The following is a 22163-nucleotide window of genomic DNA, read 5'->3' on the forward strand; positions in this document are numbered from 1 at the left end:
CTAGAGTAGATTAATTGCATCAATGGCCCCAAACCTCAGGAGGCTGCATCAGGTTCTTCTGCTATGTGAGTTGGCAGCACCTCTCAGTGCAGACACCAGGTATTTCTCACCCTGGCTGGGATGATATCAGATGCGACACTTGGGGGAGCTTGAAAAGGCATCTGCTTATTTCCACTTTTGTCTTTGCTCCTCTGGATTACCTTCGAGCCATGCCTGAGCTGGCCTGCAGGTAAGTGAGAGAACCCAGTCACCCTGTCACTTCAGCCAACCCCACCACAATGTGACACAGTGATCTGAGGTCAAAAGAGCAGCCCAGCCAACCCCAGCCAAAGTGTCTGACCCAAGGACTCATGAGCTAAATCAGTGCTGATTATCGTTTTGAGGTTGTTTCTTTATGCAGCAGTAACCATGGCAACAGAGGCAACCCGAAAGGACTGAGTGAACAGAGCACCTCCACCACGCCACCACCAAACACGAGGGACTCTGATGTGAACCAGCAATGAGCTTTTATTGTGTTCCACCACTGAAATGTCAGGGTCTGCTTGTTACTATAGTACTGCAGACCTATGCTGATGAATACACAGGGAAAGAGATCACAGGCCCCCTCCCTGATCACACGGGAGGTGACAGACTAAATCAATTAGAGGAGCAGCCACTAGCCTCATGCTCAGAGAAGAGTAAGACTGGCCTGTCTTCTGGAAGCCCATGCCATGGTAGGGCCAGGGCAGACTGCTGCAAGATGCTGGTACTAAGGACATCTTCACTGTAGCCTTGGGTCCAGGCAAACCGGACGACAGTCCTAACTAGGGCTTTTGCTATCCCCTGATGATACTGCTTGTGTTAGTCCATTTCTGTTGCTTCTAACAAGATATTTCGAACTGGGTAGTTTGCAAAAAAAAATGGAATTTATTGCTTACACTTTTGGTAGCTGGACAGTTCAAAGTCCAAAGGGAACACATCTGATGAGGGCCTTCCTTGGTGGTGGCTTCAGTGACACAGGGTATCACACTGTGAGATGAGGAAGCAGAGAGAGAGAGACAGTTCCTCATGTGCTCTCCTTTTAAAGCTCTCAGAACCATGCACATGACCACCACTAATCTACCAATTTATTACTCAGTGAATGGATCAATCCATTTACTGGGCATAGTCTTTACAATCCAATCACCTATTCAAGGCCCACATTTTAATCACCGTAATAGGATTTCCCACCCTCCCTGCACTCACAGTGGGGATCAAGCTTCTGATATATAACTTGGGGGACACATTTCAATCCTTATCAGTGCTCAAAGGCCACACAGAGGTGCAGCAGCTCCAACTGCTTCTTCTGCGAGGTGGGTTCCCCAGCGGGCTGAACTCCCACTATGCCCACCACCTGCTCCTCAGACTCAGCCACCCAGAAGCAGGAACCATGCTCACTCAGGTAGGACTTGGTGATGTCAGACATGTCTGTGCACAAACTTAAGACTTCATATTGCTTCCAGGGATACCTGGCAAGGAACCACAGGACAGCTAGGAGGGTGAGGGTGGCCGTGAGGGCCAGGAGCCAGGAGCCAGAGACCAGGACGAGGGAGATGGGCCCCCCACCTATGAGCACGAGGGTTCGCGGCAGCTTCAGCAGGTGACAGAAGGTGGTGGGGACTTGCTCAAGTATCCCCTGGGAGAATAAGTCCAGCACCCACTTGCGGTCGCTTTCCCTGTACTTGCGGATATGAAAAGATGCCATGGGGAGACTCCTGGGTCTGAAATTCAAAGTCCAGAAGAGAGAGCCAGGCATCCTTGCACACTTCCCAGCGGCCCTGGAGAAGAGAGAGGATGCCATGTGAGTGCCCCCATGGCTCCCAGCCTCCCAGGAACAGCGGAGACCCTGCTCAACGGTGTGTCTTTCTCCATTTGCCTAAAGGAAGGAGGTCACTGCCACTGGGAGAAGGTGTAGGATCAGAGAGACCTGCATTTGAATCCTGGTTCCATCCCTTTCTAGCTGCGTAACCTAGAGGATGTTACTTAGCCCCTCTGTCCCTCTGTCCCCCTGCCTTCTAGGCTTGTTCTGAGAATTTAATACAATAACTTCCATGAAGCACTAATATGTAAAGTACCTTCCCCTCCAGCCTCTTTTCCATTGTACTGGTTCTCTCACCTTCTTGGTACACTGGGTGGCACCATGCAGCAGCCAGACCACATGTCCTGGCCCTTAAGTTCCCCTCCAGGGAGCATGCATTGCAGACATTCTGTGTTCCCGAGCACAGGTTTCAGCAAAGGGTTTTTCCCCCTTCATTGCATATTTTTAGGGGGCTGTCGTGGCGTAAGAGCCAAATACCAAATATGGTCCAGCCTCAAGATCCCTAGGAATGTGACTGGACTCCAGGCCCACACTCAGGGCACTGTTCTTCCACCTGTGTCCTCTCACCTGCTGCCACAAGAGCTTGAGTGTCCAGGGCAGCCTCAGCACTCAGTCTCTGACTGCATCCAGGAGAGTGTCCAGGGTGTGCCCCACCTCTCGGGAGTGGGTCTAAATAGTTAACTTATTGGCTGGCCCCTGGAAATTTGATACTCATAAACCCCATGGTCAAGGAGCTGGGCTATCGCACCACAGGGATCCCCTCATGCATTCAGATTTGTGTTCAGAAGGAATTAGCCTGAATGGGGCGAAGCAGTGTCTGAAACAGCCTGGGGTCCTCAGTCTGTTATCAGGCTTGCCACCCTCTACCCACTGTGGATCAGTCCAGGAGCATTTTCCACCTGAAACACTCAGCACTCTTTGAGGTTCACCCTGATCCCTGCACACAGCCTGGGGAATGCGCCATGCTCAAGGTACTTTTCATTGGGCCAGAGTACAAGTCCCCTGGCTCAGCAGCAATATCTTTCATAACCAAGCTTTGACCTGCTGAGGCTCTACCTGGTCCATAAACATATCAGTCATTGGCAGTAGCCCCCACTTACCTCACCAGCTTCCACATCCACTCAATTTCTTCACTCAACAATTGTGCATGATGCATGCATGGTGTTCCAGGTATCATTTTCAATGACAAGCAGTGTTGACATATGGGTGACAGGCACCAGCATTCTGTGCAGCTGGTGTGTGTTCTGAACATTGGTGAGAAAGAAAAGTACCTGAGAAGCCATCTGAAGATTGTGAAGTCTGCTGAATCTGTCAGGCCCGGAGAGATGTGAGCTTGGGGCTTTAGTGATGTACCCTTTGCTGTGTCCAATAAATCCAGCAGGAGGTGGATTGTTGTGATAGTGGGAGATGGAAAGAGAATTAGGAGGGGACTGGCGAAGACATCATAATTTTGGGAGCTCTTAAATCTGAGTTAATTTCTCAGTTATTTCTGAAAAAAAGTGAGAGAAGTCATGTCTTTTACTCCTTTTCGTTTCAAGAAGAAAATGGCATTCTCCAAATTATTATAAGCCAGATAGGACCTTGACCTCCATATAGTTACTGTGAATTCCTGACAGGCCACAACTGCTAAAGCTTTTATTATTCAGGTCTTGCTTTGTGACAGTGAGTGTTATCCATGATGCCTAGGGAAGGGAGGAGGAACTAACTAACAGCCCAGCATCATAAGCCGTCTTAACATAATTCTATTTCGCTTCTCTAGAGTTACCATTTTCTTGACAGGAACATGCAGATTTACACAAAATACCAAAGTAATACGGAAAAGGAGAAAGTTTTACTCTGCCGTGATTGTCTGTGATGTGCTGCACAATGGTTTAACACTTTTTCAATAATAAAATTGTTTTGTATTCCTTCTGCATCTGTAGAGAGGTTTTCTGGGCTGGGATGAGATTTTCTCTCAGGCCAAAGGACTGCTTTTAAGGGCCAAGGCCATGGAAAACAAGTTTAGAACACATGTCCACATGTTCTGCCCTCTTCAGGCACCTGGTTCAGCAGTAGCAGAAGTTCTTAAGAGTTTTCCTGCGACTCCATAACATGTGGAAAGAGGACTCAACATCACTTTTATTTCTGACACTCCTGGGCCAGTGTGGGAAGTGGTTACCCTTTGCCCAGTCCCACTGATGCTAGAGGAGAGGGTCTGGGGAGGCCCCATAGCCAGCCTCTACCCACTCCATCCTCTCACCAGGTCTTGACTCCACCCCAGGAAAGAATTCAAGAGCGGAATCACAGTAGAAGATGAAAACAGGATTAATGTGGCAGATAAGATGTAAAGACTTCACAGAGAAAGTGCAGCCTAGCTCCGGAGACTAAGCAGGGCCCACACCAAGTTTAATACAAAAGTAAGAAATATACAAAGTTTAGTACAGACTGCAGGCTGGCTCAGGAGAGTGAGCAGACACTTGCTGAAAGTAAGCTTGATACAAAAAGAAACACACACTCCACAAGCAACAGTCCCGCCTTCTGTCAGGATTCCACTTTTATAGTTTTGCTATCTAATACATATTCACACTATCTAATGAATATTCAGTTAATTGGGGTGGTTCCCTGTTATGTAACATAGTCTTGCACATGTTCAGTTGGTCTTCTTTTAGGGCATGTTTATTGGCTGGGAGGAACCCAGGAAGCTGTGGATCCAGATCTGGGGCCATTGACCTTCCTTGGTGGCCAGGGGTAGCATTTCTGATGTCCCCTCCCACACAGTCTCTTCACCCAGCAGAGAGGAGTTCAGGACTAAAACTAGAGTGTGGGTTAGGCTAAAAGGCAATGGCTTGTTCAGGGCAGTTCAGCAGGTGGCTACAGGGGGCTGCCCTGGGGAGGGAGGATCACAGGGCCCACCCTGGCCCTCCTGTCTGCCTGGCCTGTATGTCTGCACTTGGGACCCCCAGGCACATCCTTCTTCCCTCAGCCTGGCATATGCCAGGCATTCAGCCTGTGAAAGGCTTTAGTCAATGAACATGAGATCAGTGATATCTGTCACCTGCACATGGAAACTTTCAGAGCCACTATGTAACCCACAGTGCTCCCTTCCCACTGTCCAGTGATCCATGGAGTGCAGGCTGAGATGAAGCCTCCCAGGTCAACACAATGCGTCTTTGGACTGATTCACACTGGCAATGCAGAGTGAGCAAGACAACTTTTGTCTTAAGCCAGTTAGCTTTGGGCACTGTTCATAACTGCTGCCTAAGCAACTCAGAAATCCAGAAACTACGGCCCTTGGGTCAAATACTGCCCACCACTTGTTCTTGGGGATAAAGTTTACAAGATCCCTGTTACACCTCTCACTGTGTAACGGAGATGCTAAAGAGATTACTCAAAGCAAATATCAATGCAATAAGCCCAAGGGGACTGCATCAAGACGACTCCTTTTAGGAAGAAGAAGCAAGGTGCAGCCCCAAGTTGGTTTTTGCTTCAGTTTTTATTGCAAAGACAAGGAAGTTACAGAAGACAAACAAATGGTTAATCAATCATAGTAAGAACATAAAAAACTGGCTACACAACAATATTCATCCAACCACGCATGGTTCAAAATCGTTTAAACAATATACCATCGAAAGAGTCATAAATCTAAACTATGTGACATGCAAAAAGAAACAATAAGATAATCACTGAAGTGCCCGATTTCTTAAGAAACTCAAAGAAACAGCTTAAAGCAAAATGTGGAACAACCAGCATGTACTATCTAGCAGAATGTCTTTGGAAATCTTAACTCACATATTTTCCCATCATTTAAGTTTTGTTGTATTAAGGGTTATTGCCCTCAGAACAATCCCTGTTTTGCTTCAGTTCTCTTGTTCACATGAAAGGTTTTAGTCCTGTGTAAGTTTCCTTCTCATAAAATCTTCCAATGAACCCATTATATTAACAATCAGTGTATACACTCCCTTACGTAAACAGTGATTAGAGTTGATTCGGTGGGCGCTTGCCCGCTAGCTGTAAGCTCTTGACTCCTATCTGAGGAGTTTTGTCCCATACATGCATTACCTAAAAACCCTATCTAACAATCAAATACGAATTAAGATTTCTAACCCTCTACGGATCACAACCATGCTCATTATTTGCATCTTGTCTGTCGCTGCTTTCACACAACACCAGAGTTCAGTAGTTGGAACAGAGACCAAAGGGCCCACAAACCTGAAAATATGTACTCTCTGGCCCTTCACAGAAGTTTGCTGACCCTGACATAGTCTATCGTGACTGATACAATCAAGCTACAAGACAAAGTGAGATTAAAAAAAAAACAAATGATTTTACACCAGCTCTATGACCTTGGGGAAGTTGTTCAATATTTCTATAATCTTTTAGTTGCCTCACGCTTAATATGGGAGTATCTTGGATTGAATGTCCCCCCAAAACATAATCCCCACTGTAACCGTTGAGAATGGGAAATCCTATTGTGGTAATTGAAAGGTGAGGCCTTGAAGAGGTGATTAGATGGTAGGACCATGGCTAGTGAATGGGTTAAGAATGGTGGTCAGGGGCATGGTTCTGAGGGCTTTAAAAGGAAAGCACACCAGGACCTCTGCTCCGCCATTTTGCAATGTGACATCCTGCATCACTGAAGACCCTTACCAGACGTGTTCCCTGGACTTTCAACTTCCCAGCCTCAGAAACTGTAAGCAATACATTTTATTTATAAAAATACCCAGTTCTGTGTATTTTGTTATAAGCAACAGAAACAGACTAATACAGGGGGTAATAACAGTAGCTACTTCATAAGATTGCTGTGAGAGTTAAATGAATTCTTGCATGTAAAACACTTAGAACAGGAGCCAGAGGCTTGGAAAGGGTGTGCAGGAGCAGCCAAGAAGTAAGGGAGGGAAGCGGATTGATGAATATAAAATCACTAAGGCAAGAACCTAGCACACTGTAGGCTTTCAATAACTGTTTGCAATTTTTATTCTAGTTATATAAAAATAAAATATATCTTAATGGAAATAGAAGACTAGAAGACAGTAATTATACTAGAAGACAAATTATAGTAACAGTGGTTATCTTTTAAAATAATAAAAGAAGTAGGACAAGGAGTGTTTACTTTCTTTATGTCATTCTGAGTTTTCAAATTTTCTACAGTGAATATATATTAATTTTATCATCAGGAAAGGAAAATTAATGTTTTTTTTGGTGGCTGGCCAGTATGGGATCTGAACCCCAGTGTTTTCTTTAAGGCTATAAATTTCTCTTAATATTTCTGACACTTCATAAAACATCTTTTGTTGACATTCTACAAATGATACCATCCAATAACGTCCCAATTCTTTCTTCTTCTGAAGAAAGTTTATATATCTGTAAAAATGAAAGACAAATTATGACTTGCTGATATATATTCATGCACTAATTGCCATTATACAAACATGTATAAGTGAAATTATTTATCATTCAATTATTGGGTTAAGGACATAAAATTACAAATCACAAATGTGACTAAAATATTCAAAGTCATGGCAATTCATCACTTATGTCAAACATTCCCTTAAAAGTGCAGTTATTGTGACAACTCACTGAACACACAAACCAAATTTGTAACAACCTTTAAAGCATACAACTTTATACTAATGTGATTTATTTTACATTTTAAATGTACTATGTATGCTTGATATTTAAAGCTATCACTTTCTAAATTAGAGAATACTTTTGTCATCTAACTTTCTAATTATATTTTACATAAACTTGCACCTCCCAGTTCTTCATATCTATAATTATTTTTCAAGTAATTTTTTAAACTTCATTAATGTTTCTTTAGCATTCAGAACAATTGGTGCATAGGTGATCAATAAGCAAACAGCATCAGCATTATTCCTTATCTATCACACTCTTTCTAACAATATGGATTTACAAACCTTTTTGACTTCTGTAATATTTGTTATTTCGGGAAGATTCTTCAGAGAAACCTGATGACCTTCTACTTGGGAAATTAGGTATTCTTGATTTATGTGTTTTTCTCCCTCTTCAATGTAAACGATCAGAATTGAAGTGTCATTTGCTGAGATACCAAATTTTTTCAAAGCCTCTGAAATCTAAGAAAAAATAAATAAATAAATAAACGACAACAAACCAGTGTTTCCTGTCTGAATTTCCCATCCGGCCTTCTTCCTTGGTCAGGCTCTTATTTTTCATATCCTAACAGTTCTCTCTGCCTTGCTTTTCCCTTTAATAATCCCTTTCCAGCATCTACTGGTACTGCCCCTAAAGTACTCCCTCCTTAAAGCTGCACCTTGTTCCTGCAGAATCAAGCCGAGTTCCTGGCATGGCACCCAAACACCCCCTCCCTCCAGCCCTATGACCCTCCAGTCTTGCACTCCTGCATTCTGGCCAATCTGGACTGTTTAGGAATCCGTCATATTTCATACTGTTCTGCCTGGGTTCATGCTTTGTCCTCTGCCTGGATCACCCTTCTCCTCATGGCTTGGCCACTGAACACGTGGTCCTGGGTCAAGTTCAAATGCCACCCCCCACTCCACCTTCCTCTCTCCACAACGAATGGCTTCTTTACAGTTGCCCTAGATTTGAATTCATATTCCTATTATATCATTTATCTTAGGGCATTTTAACTTCTGACTTGTTTGTCTGCCTCTCCTCAGGAACATATTTGCTTCTTCTGCCCTTAGCACTATAACTGGAACAGGGACAAGTTCAATAGATGTTCATTGAATTGAACACTTTCTTGAATTATTTCAAATGACCTCAAAGAAACAATAATTATCTGGTAAACTTTATTCCAGGTACTGGGGAATTCTACTACCGTGCAAGATGACTGCACTTTATAAACTCTTCAATCACCTGCATTTTAAACCACACCATAGGCTTCCTAATTTTTCTCTTGTTGACATGGTCTCTGGTTATGTTATTAATAGTAGTAGTCACACTTCAACTTCCATAGCTAGATTTCATTTTTTCATGTGCTACATCTGGAATGTCTTTAGCTCAACAACTTTTATTGAGAAAGCATTACTATGAGTATTTCAAACCACAAATACTCAATAGAAATACTATGACTACTTCTTCCTGTGCACTGGGTATGTGAGTAAGCATGTGTTAAGGGCTGTTCTAGGTACTAGCAAGTTCCAGATACAGGGGAAAGACACATATTCTACCATCAAGGAGTTTACAAGGAGAGTGAAAGACACGCATGCTAACACAAAAAATATCCATGCCTAATGTTTTCTCATTTGGATTTCTGTCCACTTTTTAAGCAAAAATACTTGAGAGATCTTCCTGACCCTATATGGTAAGAACAGATAAAATCAGCCTCATGTAATTTAGCTGAACTTTTGTTTATTCATGTGTAATCTGACTCCAAAGTTTATTTGTTAAGAGGCAGTGCTAAACCTCAACTCTCTGTCCAGAGCTCTTTTCACTATGACATCAGTCTATTACAAACAACTGGTTTTTAGCAATCTAGCCTCCAACCCAACACTGGGAAACACACATTATTATGGCAAGGTCAACAGAAATAAAGTCAGTAAATTCCACATTACATTGTTATTTGGGGAAAGGTTGAAAATAATTTCAGTAGATAGAGTTCTTGTCTTCATTTTTCCCAGTTTGTAGAGGTGAACTGCTTTGTTTGCTGCCACGAGGATCTGAAATGGATCGACAATCTACCAAAAGGAACAAAAATAATTACACATGGAGAATCAGGAGCACTCTGAAGACACATGCCCTATCTCGTGGTAACTCTACTGTCAAGCTGCTTTACTTCATCACAATTCTTATCGAATATATTTTCAAAATTATTATTGCAAGGGCCTAGGTAGTTGGAAAATGACAGAATTTTAAAGCTGCATTGAATTTATATAAATAGTAGAAATTTAAAAAATAACATTTACTGAGGGCTAATATTATGAGAAAGGCTATAGTCTAAACATTTTACCTGTATTATTTTCTTTAATCCTCAAAACTACCTTATGAAATAGACATTATTATTTGCATGTAATACATGGGGAAACTGAGGCAAAGAATGCCTGGGTTTGTCACTTAGTATGTAGGGAACTTTGGCAAGTTCCTTGGCATTTTATTTATTAGAAGTAGATAATAATAGTGCTTACTTCACAGGACTTGTGAAGATTAAGCAAGTTAGTATACTTAGACCCTTAGAACAACGCCAGGAACAGCACTGGGGTAAGTGCTATAAAAAGGCTGGCTAGAACTTGTTCAAAATCGTTAAGTGGCAGAGCTGGGATTAAGTCCTGATAACATGATTCCACAGTGTTCTCTTAACCGCTACACTATGCCTCCTTAGCAGAGACGGCCCCATTCAGAACCTTCATTTCACAGATGAGAAGCCGGAGACCCAGGCATTTGCCATCGCATCAGAGCCAGACCACAGCCTTTCATATTTCCTAGTGCAGGGCCTGGCACTTCTGCCTTTATTCACTGTTAAATTCAAGGTTGTCCAAATCTTACTCTACAGTTTGGACAAGAACTTTTTACCTGAAGATGACAGAATTTTAGGCTAACCTATAACATCACAAAACATTAACATGTTCTTAAATGACCAGCATGGCTCGCTCGTTCTCACACTTTGTACTTACCACTGCAGGATTTATCAATGAACCATCCATGGTGCCATCCATGACCTTTTTTCTCAAGTCTCCAGCATTTTTTACATCGTTAAATAACAGGAGAGTCACCCTGCATTCAGGAAACAGGTCCAACTGATGTGTTAACTGCATTTCACAGATAAGCAGGATTCTACTGCACAAAACCAAAAAGACCAATAGATTTCTTTTATTTAAAAGTTAACATTATAACTCATTTTTAACAAATATCCTTGCTAACAATCAAATAAATTAAAAATGACTTTAATAAGGTGATAGAACTGTTCAACTACAAAAATCCACCCCCAAAGTCCATTTGGCATCTTCATGAGATGTTGTCTTCCTAACCCTGGGGAGCTGTTTCTAGTTCCTTTACCATTCCTGGGCAAAAGCCAAGGAAGTTGGCTGGTCCCCTGGTTGACCAAATGAGACAGGCTCAAATGCGTGGTTGAGGGGCCGCTTCCCCAGAAGACAACTAGAAGGAGAATCCCAGGATTTTTTTGGACTACAGGTTAATTATGGTATTAATGAAACCTTACTCCATTTTAGCCTTCTTAACTTTCTGATCTCACCATTTTAGTTATATTGTACCAGGACCTGGACACAAACACAAACAGTAAAGAAGAAAATGATTTTAAAGAATAAAGTATCAAAAAAAAAAAAAGGAGAGAGGAAGAAAGTATCACACTTGACCCAAAGATATTCATACCACACACAGAAATTCAGTAGAGAGGGTATAATTACTAAATAGTCCATGATACTGTCCCTTTCTTAGACATATGCTTAACAAGGAAAGGACAGGGCATACATAAAGACATAAAACAAGCATAAAAAACAACTTGAATAACCAGAAAGTCATAACCATATCCTTGAATGGAAAAAGTAAGTATTGTAAAAATTTGATCTTTAAAACAATTTCAATCAAAGTCTTAATGAGATACTTTGGTGGGGCAATTTGATAGGCTCACTTTATCCTTTTTTCTGGTAGCTTCCATTTCTGTGACTTTTTTCTCAAGGAAGTAATTGGAAATCCAAGAATTACAAAAGATGGCCCACTCATCATTCTTACAATGAAAAGTTTAAAACAACCTATCTAGCCAATAATAGGATTGGCTGTGACAAAACAACCATCACAAACTGTAGTCTTGAAGAGTAGTTAATAATGTGTGAAAATAGAAATAAATAAAATTAAGGAAAAACACCTGAACGTGAAATGAAACATAAAATGTGGCTAAATTGTGGGGTTTTTTTAAAGGTGCACATAAACGAAAACTATTGAAAAGAAAACACATCAAAAAGTTAATGTTACCTCTGACTTGGCGGAATAACATTTGACTTTTTCTGTTACAATCAGAAAAAAGAATTTGTGAATAATGTCCTGGCACACAGTAGTTCAATCTTTAGTCATGCTAATGTCCAAAGAAACAAAATGGATTCAGAAAGATATAATCAGTGTGATCTGGAAAGAAAAGACATGAAGGAAAACACCAAAATATGGCTATCTCAGGTAGTGAAGATTATTAGGTGATTTTCTTGCCCTCTACAAAAAAGAAAATATCTTATTGTGTATGTTTTGAATTTTCTACAGTGAGCACACAAAACACGAGTAAATATAATCAGGGAGGAAGAAAAATGTGTTTTTTGTCTCAACACTAGGAGAAAAAGAACCCTTAGAAAAACGCTCAAAATAGTTTGTTCTTGTTTAGTTTAATTCACTCTTAGGCCAGAAACTCAGAATGATCGCTGGATACCTATCTGTCACTCAAATGCCATATCCAATCCATAAAGTCTTAGATTTTTACTTCCTGATATAACTTGGATCCGTCCACTTGTCTCTCATACCCACTGCCACCACCCTAGGCCACCACCTGTCATCTATGGCAGTAGCCCCCTAACACTGGTCTCCTCACAATTCCTGCCCTTCCATAATCCAATCTCCACCCTAGTCACAGTGATCCCTTCAACATGTATATCAGATCTTGTTCGCTGCTCTTATGATAAAGCTCCGACTGTGCCACGGTGTTCCATACTCCAGCTAGGCGCTGCCTGCCTGTTCTGCTACCGCCGCTGTGGCCTTCTCCCGGCTTCAAGTCACCGACTTTCCCTCCGACCCGCCCTCTCCAACTGGTAGTTCCCCTGAGCCTCCTCCCTCATCTCTCTGCTTGACTCATTCCTCTCTCCCTTCAACTCCATTCAAAGACTCCATTGACCAGAGCGCCCAGAGCCCCCGGACGAGGTCCCTATTACGTGAGTTCCTTCTTAGTCCTCATCTCGAGTTTCATGAAGCGTGTGACTATCATCTTGTCTCCTCACTCAACTGTATTTCCTGAGGGGAGAGGCCGACTCATTTGTGTGCTGCATTCCCAGGGGCTGGCCTCGAGAGGCGCTTGGCACCTATCGGCTGAGAAAACCCCAGGGGTCGCCCCAAGAAAACAGTTAAAGCTGCCTAGGGCCGGGCCCTCCGCTCCCCAGCCAGCCCGCAAGCGTGCGAGGGGAACTCACCGTCCGGCCCCGGTGTGTCTCCGAAGAGCTCCCCCTCGGAAACAAAGCCCTGGACCTCCGGAGGCGGCGCCCCATACCCACCGTCCCCGAGCCCGTTTCCGGGCAGGCCGGCTCGGGGTAGCCGTTTCCTTCCGGGTACTGACGGAAGAGAGGCTCCCGACAGTTGTCCCGCCCACTCCTCTGCTGACCCCTCCTCCCCAGCCGGAATCCTGACTGCGGAAGCGAAGGGGAACAGGGGCTACTCAGTCACTTCAGGCAAAGGAGGTGGGAAGGATCCTTGGGCCGGGGCTGAAAGCTGAGGTCGGCTTTTGAGTCTCGGTTTTGTCTTTAGCCCGTGTTACGGCTTGCACTAGACGTCCTCAGTTTCTCCCTGTGGAAAGAAAAGTATTGGCCAGCATGAGCTCTACATATGTTTCCGCTGCTCAAGATTCCGCAGTTCTTCTTCCGGGCAGGCGGGACTCGGATTGCCTCGTACTCTCTCAGCAGTCATTTAGGGAAGATACCCTGGAGTCGCCAGCGCTCGCTGATTTGCTCGGGTATTTAAGAGACAGGGTGACGGTACACTGATGAAGTCGACCTCTTCATCTAGAGCAGGCTCAGAAATTCGACCTACCATACCTGAGTGTGTCAGCCTTCAAGAGAGGAGGTAATCCCCTAAACAGGCTGTAAATTATTTTCCATCTCCCTTATGGTTGGGGCTCATCCCTATCAATACTTCTCTTTGCATGGGACGACAGGCAAATAACAAATCCAACGGTGGATGTGTACTATGAAGAAAAACAGACAAAAGAGGGGGAATGCCAGACTGCCGGCATTACTATTTGAAATAATCCCGATGGTTAAGAAAGATCTCACCAAAAAGGGTGAACAATTGTTCAATTGAATAATGACTGAGGGGAGGTCCGGAAGCAAGCTCTGTGTGTATCTGGGAGAGTAGCATTCCAGGCTCTGAGACATGTGGCCTTAGCCTATTTCAGGCGTCAAAGAGAAAGTGTGGCTTGAATACAGTGGAGATATATACACTGTATATGCGTATATATATTTATATGTGTATATATACACATATATACATACACATGCACACATCCATATACACACTAGTATATATATACATACTCGTGTATACGTATACAGTATATATGTATGTGTTTTATATTTTAAAATTAAGACAAAAGACGTATCCATATTATATAAAGCTGCAACTCAGAAATAATAAGAAAAAAACCTAATTAAGAATGACTGATATACAGTATTTAAACAGACACTTTACAAAAGATATGCGAAAGTCAAAAAAAATATGAAAGGATGCTCAACACCATTAGTCAACAGGAAAATGCAAATTAAAACCACAATGAGATACTGCTACACTCCTTTATGAAGACTAAAATTTAAGACTGTCAGTGCCAAGTATTGTCAAAGACACAGAACTGGAACTCTCACATATTGCTGTTCTGAGTGTAAAATGGTATAATCGCTTTGGAAGAGTTTCACAGTTTCTTTTAAAAAGGTTAAACATAAAGTTACCATATTCAACAATTTCACTCCTTGATATTTACCCAGGAGAAATGAAAACATGTATCTACACAAAAGCTTACGTGAAGCAGTTTCACTGTGCACTGGTTACCAACTTGTCTGAGTCTGGTGAGAGAGAACATCCGTGCACACTACACATAGGCAGCAAGGCTGAACAGAAGCCTGGAATTCATCAGGAGCTGGTCTCTCAAGGCTCAGGAAAGCTGCCCAGGGTGGATGAAATCTTGTCTGTATATACCCCACTTCATAGCAGCTGAGGGACCCCAGAAAGCAGCCTGCCCTGGGTTTTATACTCTGGAGGGACACATGACACACTGGGCTAAAGTGTTGAAGGACTTCCTGTTTCTAGGGGGTACTGGAACAGAGCCAGGCTGATCTGGCCAGTCTGTTTATCATAGGATCCTGCATTCCCAGCACATTCTACAGTTATTCTTGAGAACCAAGCAAGAAAGGGAAGAACTGGGTCAGTCTAAGGCTACCTGGAGAACTATCCTGCAATCCACCCCCTAACCTAGACAGCCCCCTTAACAAAGCAGGTCTATTTCACATGCCCACTGATCTTCCCAGATGTGGAGGCAGATGTCTGTCTTATGAGATCAATGTAACATCTTCACTGACACAATCTCAGTGCAACATTGTTAAGCCATAACCAGAATTCACTTTACTAGACCCAAAAGGACTACTACCACAACCAGAATGGTCAGGTCTTCCCGGACAAGCAGCCTAGCCCAGAATCCCAGCAATCCAGGTATAAATTTGCTGAAGAAGTCAAAGACGGATCCTTCAGGTGGGCCTGGGGTCTGCAGCCAGTGGGCCTGCTTTCAGATCTCTACTTAGGTTTCAACAATGCTGTGCATGAGATGTTCATCCAGGTACCACAGGCAGTGTTGGCAATCAAACACCCTCCTCCCAGTTGGGTAAAATAAAGTCTAGAGCAATTCCTCTATGTAAAAACAACCTTCCTGAGGGAGTTGAGGGGTGGCTGCTGGGCTGCCAAGGCACTGGCAGTGGAGGAAGCAGTATCTGCCATGGTCAGGGACAGGTTTCTTACCATTTTTTTTCATGAGCACTGATCCTATGTATGGTACCAAAGATGTCATAAAGGACGTAAACCCACTGTAGTCTGTGACAGAATGAGGTCTGGGATGGCAGATCCAGCACTTAATCAGGTTGCCCTTGGTAGCCACAGCTTGGGAGAGCCTAATGAAGGCATTATGTTTCCAGGCCTCTGCTGTCACATCTTTCTGGGAAAAGCAGGTTGACAGGTTAGTGTCCCACCCCTCACCCTTCCCAGGCTCTTAGGTGTTCCCAACTTACCAGAAAAGGGTTGGGCTGAGTTGGTGTAGCAACCAGTCTGTCTGTCCTTAGGCTACTACCTCTGGGGGCACCTATTGCCCTTGTTGCTTGACCCAGAGCTTTTGGTCTCTATCGTCTAGTCTAGGAAGGGAAGGTGCATCCTATACAAACGTGACATGTCCGATAATGTCCCCCACCTAACTGGAAAGATCAGATGTCCCTGATGCTACTAGATGGACCCTAGAACCCTGGTACTCCTTGGTCCTTTCTCCCACCCCTTTGGATCTCATAGAAGGGAGGCACCTGGGGGAAGCATCACCTCAGATTAGGTCATGGTGCCCTTTCTAGGATACTATGGCAGTGTGAACTGCAGACCATCCCCAGGATGTGCTTCCAGAGAAGAAAAGGAAAATGATGGTTGAGAACACTGAGATTGGAACTTTGCAGGCACAGCCTAATCAGGTGGTTGCCTAGTCCACCTCCATCCCAAGCTCAGTGTTTCTCAACATGTGCTGTGGTACTGTGTTTCCCTTGAGTTGGAGTGAAGCGTTTAGTGTCCATACTGCCCTAGTCAGATGGGGGTATCACCCCACTAGCCCCACTAGCAGGCCATTTTGATGTCCTTTCGTCAGTTGCTGTGTGAGTTGGCTGTTCCAAAGTTCAATGGCTCCACTGGCCTGAGGATGACAGGGTGCATGGCAAGTCCATTGTATTCCAAGCAACATAACACTGTCATGTTGCTTCGGCAGTGAAGAATGTTCTTTGGTCAGAGTGAAGTCCCATGGGGTATCTAAAAACATAAGTTCTTCTCAAAGGTGGCTACGATTGTCCCAGCATCCATACGAGTGACACACAGTAGTTCCCCCTTATCTGCGGAGATTCATTCCAAGACCCCCAGTGGATGCCTGAAACCACAGATAGTACCAAACCCTACATATACTGTTTTTACCTATACACACATGCCTATGAGAAAGTTTAACTTATAAATTAGGCACAGTAAGAGATTAACAATAATTTAAAATAGAACAATTATAAAAATATACTGTAATAAAAGGTATGTAAATGTGTTCCTCCCCCCTTGAAATAACTTAATATTTTCAGTCTGTGGTTGATCGAAGGCAACTGAAACTGCAGAAAGCAAAACCGTGTATAAGGGGGAATTACTGTATATTTGTCCTTTCCAACAGCAACCTGCTGCCATAGTCCTTGTTCCCATACAGGGTATCTTTTTAACAGTTCAGTCACTCAGTTTCCATTCCCTTGACCAGATGGCTAGGCTGTTGGCAATGGTGCATGAATCAGTAAAACTGTAGCAAGATATGGTAGTAGGCAGGGATGGATATGCCCCACTGTTAAGGTGCTAATTCTTAGCTGTGAGGGGCATACCACCTCGAGTAGCAGTGATGTTCTGTGCCACAAGTAACCAAAATATCAATGCCTACAGTGCACTCAGTGCTGGGAACCATGGTCACTGGCACACAAAATGGACAAAAGGGTCCCCCCACACACAAGCAGAGAAGCACCATGGGTCACCAAGTTCACCCCAAACCCGATGTCATCAGTTTATATTTTTTCCCTAAGGGAACCTGGTAATATTGCTGTGTTGGCTGCACCAGAAAAGTCTGAATTCCCCTCTTTTCCCATTTTATCTTGACAGGAGCATAGGGCCATTGGCCTCCAGTGGGGCCCCATTCCTAACTGCACCATTAAGCTCAAGCTCAAGCCAGAGCCATTTGGGTCTGCAATGTCCTTTTATCAAGCACACACATCAACCAGGCTGATAAGATTTCACTGGCCTTTTCCATATCTGCCCCTCTTCTCTGTGATGAGTCTCTCTTTATGTGAAGGACCATATTGCATGTGTTGGCTCCCTCTCAGATGTCTCAGGGACCATCTGGATACATCTGTCCTTTTCAGGTGCCTCAGGGTCCATCTGTAACCATTTCCCAAGATCTGCAGCCCCAGGAATGAGCAATCATATAAGTGCCCAACATGATCCCATTTCTACCCTACTTTCTCTCTGCCTCAATTCACACAGCGAGCGAGCTCACATCCACAGGTGTGTGTGTGTATATGTGTGTGTGTGACCTATGTCCCACTTATCTTCCTTTCTTCCCCACAAATCACCCAGCTGCAAGTCCAGTCCCTGCATCCCCAAGCTGACATCTCCGCCCTGGGCCTGGTACTGAGGGGTATCACCCCTCCTCTTTAGCAGGAAGCCATGGTTTTGTCAGAATGGACCCTGCTTGCCACACCAATTTTGTGAAGCAGGATCATTGTGCACTGGTTACCAACATGTCTGAGACAGAACACCCACCACACACATGAAACTGGTTTATTACTTACAGATAGGCAGTGAGGCACAACAAAAGCCTGGAATTCATTGCAAACTAGTCTCCCAAGGCTCGGGAAAGCTGCCCAAGGTGGATGGAATCTTGTCTGCATGTGCCCCACTTGCACAGCAGCTGAGGGACCCCAGAAGGCAGCTCACCCTGGGTTTTTACCCTGTGATTTTACACATGACACACTGGGCTGAAGTGCTGAAGGAAATCCTGTTTCTGGGGGGGGACTGGAACAGAGCCAGGCTGTTCTGGCCAGTCCGTCTTTATCACAGGATGCTGCACTCCCAGCACATTCCGCAGTTATTCTTGAGAGCCACAAGCGAGAAAGGGTGCAGAACTGTCCTGCAGCATATATATGAATGTTCATATCAACTTTAATCATAATAGCCAAAACCTGGGAATAACTAATGCCCCCAAACACATCAATGGGTAAACTCACACAATGAACTACTGCTCAGCGATTAAAAAGTAATGAACTACAGATAATTCCAACAATACTTGCAACTTGGATGAATCTAAAAAACATTCAGCAAAAAAGTCAGAAACTAAAACTACATTATGATACAGATTCCACTTCTACAAAATTCTAGGAATTTATTCTAGAGTGACTAAAAGCAAATCAATGGTTGCTCAGGATGGGGGAGTGGGTGACACTGACTGGAAAGGACCCCGAAAGAACCTTCGGGGTAAAGCCAATGTTCTATATCCTGAAGGGATTAATTAGAAGGGAGTATGAACTTGACAAAATTAATCAATTATGCACTTTAGAAGAGTACATTTTAGACTATGAAGTATGCCTCAATGAAGTTCACTTAAAAAGACATTTTGACAAGTTGTCTCAATTTAGAACAGCTTGTTTGTAACCACCAAAAACTGGAAACAACTCAGATGTCAGATGTTCATCAAGTGAGTGGATAAACAAATTTCAACGATTGCTATATATAGTAACATGGACGAATCTTAAAATAATTGTGCTGAATGAAAGAAACCAGACACAAGAAGGGTACATACTGTATGATTCTATTTATATAAAATTAACCTATAGTGACAGAAAGCATATCATAGTGGTTGCTTGGATAGGGGGCCTAGGGTGGAAAGGGGGGATTACAAAGGGACACAAGGAAACTTTGGGGTAATAGATATGTTCTGTCTTGATTGTGGTAATGGCTTCATGGGTGTGTACATGTCAAAATGTATCACATTGTATACTTTAAAAAATAAACTATATAATTTGTCAATTATAATCACAAAAGCTGTTTTTAAAAAACACGAGACATTTGGGTAGTACTGATATTTTAACAATATTAGGTCTTCCAATCCATGAACACAAAATGCCTTTCCATCTATTTGTGTCATCATTAATTTCTTTCAGCATTTTTTTCTTTTTAGTTTTCAGTGCACACATTCTTCACCTCATTAGTTAATTCTTAAAATTTTTATTTTTTATTTCATTAATTTTAAAATTGTGTTCTTGATTAAAAAAAAAAAAACCCACGAGACAACACTACATCTTTTTATCCAAATAGTTACAATTTATAAAGTAACAGTACTAAGTGCTGGTGAGGATGTGAACAACTGAAACTCTCATACCTAATCAATGGGCATGCAAAATAGTATAGACATTTTGAAAAGGTTTGGCAGTTTCTTATACAATTAAACATACACTTGCCCCTCTGCAGTAATCCCACTCCAAGGGAAGAACAGAATTCCACACAAAAGCCTATATGTAACTGTTTATGGCAGCTTCATTTAAAATTCAAAAACTATGAACGACCCAAATGTCTTTCAACTGATAAATGGATAAACACATAGTGGTATATCCACACAATGGAATACTAACTCAGCAACAAAAGGGAATGAACTGTTGATCCACTCAAGTGACATGAACAAATCTCAAAAGTCTTATGCTAAATGACAGAAGCTAGATACGAAAGGCTACATACTCTGCATATCCACTTCCTGACATTCTAGGAAAGGCAAAACTATAGGGACAGAACACAGATCAGCAGTTGTCAGAGTCTGGGGTTGGCAGGAGTGGCTGGCTGCAAAGTAGCATGAGGGAATTTAGGGGGATGGTGAAATTTTAATATTTCAATTGTGGTGGTAGTTACAAAACTGTATGCATTTGTTAAAGTTCATAGAACCATACACTAGAAAGGCATGGATTTTACTTTTTAAAAAAAGTCATCTCAGAGGTAAAGATTCCTTCACCTATAGCTACAGGGGTAGAGATTATCAATATGCATCATAAAATTAGTTCAAAAGATCTGATTTGATAAGGTGTTAAATGAGAACTTTCAAAAGAGTATCAACCTTGTTCTCCTCTGTAATATATAAGACTTTCTTAAATATACATAACTGTTACCAAGTGTTAAAAAGCATCTAACCTTAAAAGTGTTATCTGAACAAATGGGTCATGTGAGATACCTAGACTCCAAAAACTATTCCCATGCCATGTGAAAATAACCCCAAAAATGAAGCCTGTAATTCTTGATAAATTGTTACCTTGGATGCAATTGACATTTCTATGTTTCTAGAAGGTATAAATATTTGTAGGACTTAAATACTATATCAGTTGAAGAGAACTGGTATTTCCCACTCTCACATGTGTGGATGAACAACTAAAAGCTTTTTGACTCTGCCAGATTTTTGAACAAATACCTGAGTGTCTTAGCTTAGGTCTTTTAGAAAGCAGAGCCAAAGGCAAAGATTAAAGCTCTGGTATTTTACCTGAGATATGTAAGAACAGAGTGGTGAGCGTGAGAAGAAGGTAAGTGAAGCAAGGAATGATGCAAAGCAACGTGACGTGATGTGTTACCTCCCTGGTGGGCTTCACAATGAGCCAGGAAGACACACCAGGTCGTTTGGCATATGTGTTCATTCAGCAGGCCGGACCTTTTCTGGAAGGCTCCCAAGGCAAAACCACAGCTGAGAGTAGTCCAGCAGGAAGACAGGAGGGGGCATTTGCCTGCCAAGCTCCTTTGTGTCCACTGCATTTCATTAATCAATCCCCATCCCTCCATACCACCCAGAGTGCCAACTTTTCCACAGCTCTGGACCATAATTTCACCCTTCAGTGGCAGCTCAGAAAGCCAGATCCCATGGCTTTTAGTATAGCATTTACTCCAACTCCAACTCCAACATAGAAAGCATCTATGGAAACAGAGAAGGCTTGGTGTGGGGGCTGTAAGGACCATGCAGGCCTAGAGTTTAACTTGGGCTCTAGTCAACTCGGGGATCTCAATAAGGTTTGCTGGCAAAGGCAAAAAAAGGGAGTGCGGTCCAGGAGGCAGGTGGGTGCTGTCACAGAGGAGGAGGGGGTTGAGGGAATCTGAGACAGAGCTCTAGAACCTGTGTTTCATATAGCATGAGATATAAATGAAATAAATGCTAAATAAAGATACAAGGTACTTTGTAGAAAAAGGAATCATTCACTTGGGGGTAGGGTTGGGAGAGGGCTTTGCTGAGAAGATGTGGCTTAAAGAGTGAGAATGAGGGCTGGCCGGTTAGCTCACTTGGTTAGAGCATGATGTTATAATACCAAGGTCAAGGGTTCAGATCCCTGTACCGGCCAGCCACCAAAAAACAAAACAAAACAAAGAATGAGAATGATTTTCTCACACAGACGATAGGACAGACAACACAGTCAAGAAAACAACCTGAAAGATAAAGACATGGCAGCATAAGCCTGTATAACACAATGTACTCAGGAAATGGCTGGGAAACTGAGAAATGGGAGTGGAATATAGTAGGGGGCTCTGAAAAGTCAGTTTAGAGTAAGATCACAGAAAGCCTTGACAAGGAGCTGAAATGGATTCTGAAGGCCATAAGTCATTCCAGATTTCCAAGACGGGAACAACACGAATGAACTTGTTTTCAATTCTAGTAGTTGTTAGAATTACACTGGAAAGGAGGTTCAGGCAGGATCCTATATGGGGCCTCCCTCCATAGTAGAAGTGTTTTTGGTTGACATTATAGATCCAAATCATGGGACATGATACACAAGCTTACCAGACTGCAGATAAACCTAAAAAGTAATTTATTTGGCAATTAAATTCT

General features: G+C 42.8%; 1 protein-coding gene and 1 pseudogene across 8 annotated transcripts; both read right to left on the bottom strand.

Annotated features, from left to right (window-relative positions):
• Nucleotides 1–593: 593 nt before the first annotated feature.
• On the bottom strand, nt 594–1723 carry LOC134362559 (N-acetyltransferase 8-like; annotated as a pseudogene).
• A 3567-nt stretch (nt 1724–5290) lies between these two features.
• On the bottom strand, nt 5291–13038 carry TPRKB (TP53RK binding protein). Of its 8 annotated transcripts, XM_063078269.1 has the most exons (7): nt 12934–13038; nt 11741–11890; nt 10971–11028; nt 10426–10525; nt 9370–9492; nt 7732–7908; nt 5291–7177 (listed from the first exon to the last, which is right to left on the bottom strand). In XM_063078269.1, exons 3-7 carry the CDS (start codon nt 10973–10975, stop codon nt 7091–7093), a joined length of 492 nt encoding a protein of 163 aa, XP_062934339.1. In that variant the 5' UTR covers nt 10976–11028; nt 11741–11890; nt 12934–13038; the 3' UTR covers nt 5291–7090. The 8 variants fall into 8 exon arrangements, with proteins under 8 accessions (XP_062934339.1, XP_062934340.1, XP_062934337.1 ...); XM_063078270.1 differs by lacking the exon at nt 10971–11028; XM_063078267.1 differs by lacking the exon at nt 10971–11028 and having other exon boundaries at nt 10426–10585.
• Between the last annotated feature and the right edge of the window lie 9125 nt (nt 13039–22163).

Source organism: Cynocephalus volans, chromosome 14 (genome assembly GCF_027409185.1).
Source record: "Cynocephalus volans isolate mCynVol1 chromosome 14, mCynVol1.pri, whole genome shotgun sequence".
Taxonomy (NCBI): domain Eukaryota; kingdom Metazoa; phylum Chordata; class Mammalia; order Dermoptera; family Cynocephalidae; genus Cynocephalus; species Cynocephalus volans.

Coding starts and splice junctions, on each gene's coding strand:
- TPRKB (XM_063078268.1), bottom strand. CDS start 10,566: ATGCAGTTAACACATCAGTTGGACCTGTTTCCTGAATGCAGGGTGACT. Junction 9,493..10,425: donor CATTGATAAATCCTGCAGTG/GTAAGTACAAAG, acceptor TCCTTTTGGTAG/ATTGTCGATCCATTTCAGAT. Junction 7,178..7,731: donor ATATTACAGAAGTCAAAAAG/GTTTGTAAATCC, acceptor TCATTTTTACAG/ATATATAAACTTTCTTCAGA.